An 8,486-nucleotide genomic window follows, 5' to 3' on the forward strand; every position below is an offset into this window, starting at 1 on the left:
CACCACATTACACCACATTATTTGAACATTAGATTACGTCTGCCCTGCTTCATTCAGCTGATATTGCTTGGGATCACATGGATAAGCTATACATGTAAGGAAAAGTGCTATTTAAAGCCGTTTTTTAAAGAGCCAACAAATATGGAAGCTCTTCCGACACTCTTCTTTCGATCCACACGCCCCCTTTTTCGAAACGCCCTTTTCTCTGGTTAACGGAGATCCGTGACGGAAAACTCTTTTTGTCTTACGCGGCTTTCTGTTCGAGCCGGCGTTGAATTTTTCCGCCACATAAGCGCAAATCAGTTGCGGTAACTGGTAAATTCAGTAGAGTGGACTGTGTGCATGTCTGTTTTGGAAAAATGGAATTCACAATTCGTGCTGCTACGCCAGAGGACTGTAAAGATATATCTCGAATGATTATGGTGAGCGAATACGAAGCTAGTTCTGTGTAGGGTTTGAGCATGAAAGAAGTCAGTGCTGTCTGCAGAAAAGCAATGTGTTTTACCAGGAGCAAGCAGTGATTTGCAAAGAAATGCAAAAACTTGCTGTCTTGGAAAAAAAAAAAAACTGTAACAGAAATGTGTCAGTAGGTAGGGTTTATGGCGTGTGTATGGACTTACTGTTAGATGTCATTCACTTTTTTTTGCGAAACTCAGACATTGTACTTAACGCCACAAAGCTACTAATGACAGTAGCTTTGTTTATTGTGTACTCTACAAATTCACTCTAAATGTGTATATTGTGTTCGCAGGAACTCGCCATATATGAGAAAATGCCGGACCAAGTGAAGATTTCACATAAAGGTACTGTAGGAATAAGGAATAGCCACAAAGATTCTGAGAGGTGTACGTTCAGACCCCAAATACAGACGGTTATCGGTGAATGTGGGTTATATCCAGAGACCAGTTTGACTTGGAGGAGGACCCGGTGTTGTGATTTAGAGAGTAGAACCCTCTCATAACCCATTATTGATCTCTCGCTGTGTGTTTACCTGTCCAGAGTTGGAACAGGATGGATTCTCTGAAAACCCCTTCTTTCGTTGCCTCATAGCAGAGGTCCCAGAGGAACACAAGAACAAAGAAGGTAAAAACAAATACCAAAATAATAACATAATATTTTTTATGTTGTAGTGATGCACTAGTGAAAACTGGCTCTCATCCAGAAAAAGGAAGTGCACCTGCAATGGAAAAGTGACTTGGAACATTAGACATAAGTAAAGGAATAATAGGCATAATGCATGCATACAAATGCCTACAAGTGATACTACTACACATTGTCCAATTATGAAGGAGGATCATCAGTTAGAATAATTTTCTCTATATGTATCAGCAGATTTACATGACTTTATCTCTGGTATCAGCTGATCTGCATAAGATGGGAGAGAAGCAGAGAAAAAGCTGTGTGCACCTGATTCTTCTTTCTCAAACGATAATTAACCACTTTGAATATGCCTAGCTGACCCACATGACAGATTATTTCATGCAGTAACAAAACTTTGAAAGCGGTTAGTGAATATGTGCAGTTTTGCCTTAACCTCACTGAAGGGTGGTATTGACGGGGAATTTATGTTAGGGGAATTTTTACATGCCCCACAGAAGTGCTAATTGTATCATGCAAATGTTAAGGGTGCTATAGACCAGTGTTTCTCAAACCTCTCCTGGAGTACCCCCTGCCCTGCATGTTTTAGATCTCTCCCTGCTCCAACACAGCTGATTCAAATGATCCACTCGTTATGAACTCCTGAAGCTGCTTAATAACAAACTGATCATTTGAATCAGCTGTGTTGGAGCAGGGAGAGATCTAAAACCTGCAGGGCAGGGGGTACTCCAGGAGAGGTTTGAGAAACGCTGCTATAGACTGAAAAAACTATAGGCGACCATATAGCAATCCACCCAGTCTGTCATGCAGGTTGATCCTAAGCAGATGGAACTTTTTCCTCTAATTTTACATGTAGAATTTAGACTGCCAAACCTGGGCATTGCGACGTAATAATACAAATAAGAGGTTGAGACCAAGATAGTTTGAGCTGCATGGTTTTTGAATTGTTATGTTTAAATTGACCTTTCTTCCAGCTAAACTTAACAAGACAGCCAGCAGTGTGTCCTCCTGCTGTCGTTGCTGTATCTCTTGGATCCAGAGTGTGCCGTTTGGATATTCTTAAACCAAGTCTTTAAAGCAAGAGAACCTGTTTCACTGCCATCTAGGGTTTTTGTTTTGTTTTCCTTGTGCAGACACACTGGATCCAAGAAAGGACCATCAGTCGTTTGTGCCTGGGTACATTTTGTCCTGTAAATAGTGCTAGGTAGTCCCCAAAAATTCCCCGTTTAATCAAGATACAACAGGTTTTTGTATTAAAGACTTTGCATATAACCATTTCTGCAGCAACCATTGATCTCAATTTAACCCATATAGTCAATAGTGTGTAGCTGGACTCTTGGGCATGACTGAGGACCTATAAGTATGCTACATTTCCTACATTACCCTCTGGCAAAGGGGGTCTCACAGCTTCTCCGTCAAGAGCTTGACCTTGCAGTCACAGGCAGTATATTGATTCAGAGCAATTAAAGAGGTAGCGCTTCATTCAAACCACAGTAGCCTTATCAGCATTACATCACAGAATAGATGATTTCAGCCTCAAATGGATACTCTATCTGCAGCACAGAATTGTGTTGCCTCTGCTCTTTTTAAAAATCATTTTGGAAATGGAGCCTGATTTTTCCCACTGGCTGTGTTGTCATATAGCAGTACTCTTCCAACGAGGCTACTGTGTCAGTATTTTTCTGTGTCACACAATTTCTGAAACGCCTAATGTCGTCTAATTATTATCTTAATTTGACTGTTTTAGCTCCTCTGTGTATATGAGAAGGATTGTTTTTTTAAGTGACTTGTAAAACATGTTAGATTGTGACTTCCAGCAACCAGAGATGACGAAATGTGTTTGAAGTGTTCAGAACATTCATTTGGTTGTGACATTACCTTAATTAAGTTTATATGCGCAACTAGCACTTACGTCGTGAGTCTCTCCTTGCTTGTGTGTAGGACATACCAAGGTGGGATATGCCCTGTACTTTTACACTTACAGCACATGGAAGGGGCGCACAGTGTATTTGGAGGACCTTTATGTAATGCCAGAATTCAGAGGTAAGTATTTATGTGCATGTGCTTTCCTGTGTTGAAATTCATACGCGGACCGTAGCTGGAGAATTCACATATGTGCCGTGCACGTATATACGTCTGTACGTGACAGAATGTCCACATTGAATTCCACAGGATTTGCGGGGCCTTAGGAGCCACGTTCGGATGCTCACCTCCTTCTGTTTGTTCTCGATCTGCAGGAAAGGGCATTGGCAAGGCACTGATTAGTAAGGTAGCCCAGGTGTGTATTTACCTTAATTCACTGTTTTTACCATTCGCTGCATGGTGAGTTGAACATTTTTTTAACTCAAGTGAACGCTCATTTCACCCATTTCGCGTCGCTCGCAGTTTGCCGCGATTAACTCCGCCCATTCGCCTCCTGCCATTGACTTTTCATGCATTTGGGTTGCTTGTAAATTTCGCGTCCCGTCCGGTTAAAACACCTTTATACCTTTCTGCAATGTCTTGATGCTTGTGAGTAAAAATGCGTACTGTGAGCTGTGTAACGTGCAGTGTGTTTGTACAGTGGGTAAATGTAGGTGTGGGTGATGGTTAATGTTGTGTCTTTGGGTAGTGTTGTGTTCAGCTACAGCATTTGAATGGTCAAAGCGAAAACTGGTGCCTTCGAACTGTTGGTCTTTGAACTGTAGACCTTTACATTGTATGCATAGTGTTCTGGAACTTTCATTCATAAACCTCCCTGAGTGAGCACATTGCTGCCATCGCAGTGCATTATGGGTAATGTAGTTCATGTATCTGTACAGGTGTGTAAGGAGCAGCAGTGTGTGCGCCTGCAGTTGGCAGTGCTGGACTGGAACACACCATCCCTGGACTTTTACCTTGCCAAGGGTGCGCAGGACCTGACGGCCAGTGAGGGCTGGCACTTCATCCGATTTGACGGGGAAGCACTCGACAAACTAGCACAAGAAGCACCCAAAAATGAACAGCTCTGAGCATCTCCCTCCCCATCATTTACTTTCTATTTTCTAAACAATTCCTGCAGGTAGTGAAATACATGTTTAATTTTGATTTATTTTGCATCAATTGTTCTATGAACAACTTTCATAAAAGGTTGTCATAATTTGGTGGTAGAGGCATGACAGTGGGCTGTTTGCTACCAGTGTCCATTTGAGTGACTGAAATAGCGAACAACAGTGAAAAATTTAATAGGCTATGAGCATATAATTAACCTATCTAGATTATAACAAAGACAAATGATTTCCAGCCTAGCTATTGAGGTACCTGGCGATCTAGGTGATATGTGAGTTGGGCAGCTTGGTTGCGACCCTTGGTAGGCAATGGCTGGCTGCGAATAATATATCTCGACTGGGGATCTTAAGGCCTGTCTTTTAACCTTGCCAGTTCTCAGATGCAACACAAATCAATGCTGTTAAATCTGAGATGACGGAATGCATTTTAAAAATGTTAGGTTTGGAGCTTAGCTATCTAGCTAGATTTCATGCACAGTCAAGGTGGTAAACTGTTGTCTGTCAAGCGCAGTAAGGGACTTGCAATTGACTAAAATACAGAAATAGGCTTATTGGATGAAAATGAGGAGAAACAACCAATGGTCAGCAAAGGAAGGGGTAGTGGAGCATTCGGATTGATGATCATGAGCAGAAGAACCAGAGGATAAGGAAAATATGAAAATGGTGCTAGTCTGGGCATTTATTGTGAGGCCATATGTAGCTGTATCCAAATGTATGTTTAAATGAGGTTAGATGGTTGAGAAGTAAACACTTGTAATCAGTCCACAGGTCAGGGTCACTGTGGTTATTTCTAGAAGAAACCTCAGAAAGACCCGAACTTGAAAAGCTGTATGTGTACTGGCATACCTGCCATACCACTGTCATAAACTCATTTTTGATATTCAGAAATCATACTCTTATGTACCAGGATTTTTTTGTGAATAAAAATTTTACAGAGGTAATATCTGAAAGGACAGAAACCCACAACAGTCATGTCGGTAAGTGATGTCTGACATCATGCATAAACAGTAAACTTTGAGATTTGAAATAAATTGTATTTGTTGTGTATATGAGGTTTGTCATACAGCATAAATCACTTCTAACCTAATGAGGGGAATGTAGTGAATACACTGGTGGATAAAAATTCATCTAGGAAAAATATTTTAAGAAGATTTTCAGCACCTACCAATTTGCTTTCTCTTTTCATGTATTCAACAACACAATTACTAGGACATTAAAATATTAACTAGAACCCCATTTAGGCCAGTCATCAAACTCTCTGTTTTGGAAGGTTCATCATGTCTAGTGTAGATAAAACACGGCCACCAAATATTTTATTTTTATTTTATTACAAACAGAAAAGATGCATTTTTGACATGTTTCACTTTCACTTGATTGTTCTACACCACAACGCTCACAGTAACATATCGAGAAATGAAAAATAGAGGCAGAGAACACAAAATTTGAAGAGAATATATAAAAAAAAAGTGCTTCATTGACAAAGTATTTTAGTTCTGAGGTTGCACAATGGATCCTAAGAAAAGTGCTCAGTCAAATTAATTCAGGCAGCAAATTAACTGCTTTAAAAGTCAGCTTGCGGGGTCTTGGCTAGTAAAATAAACATTAAATGTATCCTTAATCATTAATAATATTGTAGTGAGAATGATTGACATGCAGAAAAAATGACTTATTAAGCTCAAAGGACCATGGGGGATTATGAATTTTCATTCAGACATTCATGGATTTATGGAACATACACTCTACTTGTCCAATGAGCTGTTGTTATAGTGGCTTATTTTCAGATGACTTTGTGTATCCTAAATGCGAAATTACTTAGTGGTATTCAAATATCGAGACCATTCTTTTAAGGTAAATGGCATTACATTCTGTCTATGCAATCGTCTTGTAAAATCCAAACTGAAGACATCTGCAAACGAATTAGTTTTTTGTATTTTAGTGATTTTCTGCGGTAATTATGATTCCTGCTTTATTTGTTCTGACAGAAACATTTTATCAACAAGGATAAAGTCAACAGCGTCAATAATAAAAATCATGGTTGTAATAAAAATAATGAAAACACAAGAAATCACAATAAGCAGAGTTTAAATAAGCAAAGAATATCATAGAATTCATAAAAAGAACTAATAAGTTGAACCCATGACATCAGAAAGGGGAACTGGGGAGTAAGAGATGTGGAGCTCTCTCAGCCTTTTACAGGGAGGAAGGACAGAAACAAACGATAGCATCATCTCCAGCAGCACCTTGAGTAAACCTCTCTGTATCTGCCAGGCTGACGGGCCCTCCAGAACCAGAACAGCACATCTCTGACCTAACTGCAAATGACCGAGTCTGTCCAGTGGGACTGAGAACTGCAAATCTCTAAAGGAGGAACACTTTTTTTTTCCACAAAACCAGCTGGCTTTCTCATTTAGTCTCAAACATATTGTGTAGCGTTCTTCTTGTGCATGCCTGTATTTTTGTCCTGAACCGTTGTGCACTGCTTAAACCAAGAGAGTTACAGTATAGACATTCCACCTGGTTGGAATAAGACACAGAGGTACCAAAACACACACATTGTTAATTAGAACAGGGCACCCTCTCCCAGCCATATCTAAACCAAGTGCGAAATCGTTATATGAACTGAGGGTGAATGGTAAATGAGCCTGGGAAAAGGAACATCAGCGCTAAATACAGGATGCACAGCTGGATACACAATATTCTCTCAGACTGAAAATACTGATCATTTTGTGTACATGCTTCAGAATTCACTGGTAGCGGCAATGGGGATTGCAAATGTACAGCTACACATTCCCAAGTACAGCTTCACGTCACATATTAAGGGGAGAGAGTTCTGGGTTTTAGTAAGTAAGCACGTCTTTCATCCGACTCTAGGCAGAGTCTTGGTTCGAGGCAGTCACAGAAAGATAAAGAGCAGAGGGATAGGTGGAGGGAGAAGGGCAGAGTATGTTGACAGCACATGGACAGCAAGTGTGACACGTAAGCTATCTTTTACTGTGTGTGTGTGTGTGTGTGTGTGTGTGTGTGTGTGCGTGTTGTGTAACCCAGCTGAACTGGTGTCAGTTAGGGTCTACTGTTTTCTGTTCAGAGAAACAATTGATGATAAAGGAAAATATTTTCCAGCAGGGGCAGGCATGTCTACGAATGCTGGATTGGATCTGCTTTTTATGTGTACTGTGTACCTTTATAGAACATCTTCAGGGCTAAATTCAAAGGTGATTTGGCTTCCTGTCCAATTAATATCTGAAGTGGTGCCATTCAGACCCTTATGGACTGAAGTAGCTCGCACCTGTTTTACAGGTTAGTACCTTTGGTTATGAGTTTGTATTTAAGACAGAAACACTGACATTTGGTTCAGAAATGTATTAACTGTTATATGTAGTAACCACTTAAATGCTGAGAATGTCCAGTTAAACCGAGCTTTGAATTACTTTGTCAAAACATGTTGACATTCATGTACAAATCACTAAACATATTTAGTTAGAACTTATTACTGTGTGTGGGTGTATGTTAACCTGACTAGAATCTGTTCTGTAGGAACAGATATATGCTATAAACTGGGCTAATCTGTCTGCTTCAGCTAGTGTTTTTATCTGCATGGTGACTGACCCTTTGTCTGGGCAGACCACACACCGAGACCTCTCACCTGGTTCACCTGGTGAAGTATGGCCAAGCTGACTGAAATTCAAACAAACTTCTTAAAACTGTCAGGATCACCAGCAGGTAGAATTATGTTTCCTGTCTGTGCTGTGGGTGTGTGAGAGTGGGTGGGTGTGTGTGTGGATCTCTCCTGAATACTGCTGTGCACTGTGCCACAGTGGTTTCCTGTCTGTGCTGTGGGTGCGTGAGAGTGGGTGTGTGTGTGTGTGTGGATCTCTCCTGAATACTGCCGTGCACCGTGCCACAGTGGTTTCCTGTCTGTGCTGTGGGTGTGTGAGAGTGGGTGTGTGTGTGTGGATCTCTCCTGAATACTGCTGCGCACCGTGTGACAGTGTTTGGGGGCGGGGGGGTGGGGGGGGGGGTGGGGGGGGTGCTGTGAGTGACACAGGGCAGGGCAGGGAAGCCGAATTCAGTCATCGATGCAGATCACCTCCCCGCTCCGCTGCTCTCTCCGCTCTAGCAGCAGCTCTACCTCTCTCTCCTTCTTCACCCCCAGGGGCGGCCCGTTCAGCACTGTGTGGCAGAGAGAAAGACAGAGAGAGAGAGAGAGAGAGACAAGAGAGAGAGGGAGAGAAAGGGAGAGAGACGGTAAAGGGGAGTGAGAGCAGAACTACTTTATACAGTCACACGGTTCCTTCTGTGCTTAAGCCTGGAGATGCAGTCAGACCTACAGCACCAGTCAAAAGTTTGGACATACCTGATCAC

General features: G+C 41.5%; 1 protein-coding gene across 1 annotated transcript; it reads left to right on the top strand.

Moving 5' to 3' along the window:
• Nucleotides 1-267: 267 nt before the first annotated feature.
• On the top strand, nt 268-4,095 carry sat2b (spermidine/spermine N1-acetyltransferase family member 2b). The gene is made up of 6 exons (XM_036525491.1): nt 268-422; nt 752-803; nt 1,000-1,083; nt 3,040-3,141; nt 3,336-3,376; nt 3,900-4,095. The coding sequence occupies exons 1-6, from the start codon at nt 360-362 to the stop codon at nt 4,086-4,088; spliced, it is 531 nt and encodes a 176-aa protein (XP_036381384.1). The 5' UTR covers nt 268-359; the 3' UTR covers nt 4,089-4,095.
• The last annotated feature ends 4,391 nt before the right edge of the window (nt 4,096-8,486 follow it).

The sequence above is a fragment of the Megalops cyprinoides genome, chromosome 3, assembly GCF_013368585.1.
Source record: "Megalops cyprinoides isolate fMegCyp1 chromosome 3, fMegCyp1.pri, whole genome shotgun sequence".
Lineage (NCBI taxonomy): Eukaryota > Metazoa > Chordata > Actinopteri > Elopiformes > Megalopidae > Megalops > Megalops cyprinoides.

Coding starts and splice junctions, on each gene's coding strand:
- sat2b (XM_036525491.1), top strand. CDS start 360: ATGGAATTCACAATTCGTGCTGCTACGCCAGAGGACTGTAAAGATATA. Junction 1,084..3,039: donor GGAACACAAGAACAAAGAAG/GTAAAAACAAAT, acceptor GCTTGTGTGTAG/GACATACCAAGGTGGGATAT. Junction 3,142..3,335: donor TGTAATGCCAGAATTCAGAG/GTAAGTATTTAT, acceptor CTCGATCTGCAG/GAAAGGGCATTGGCAAGGCA.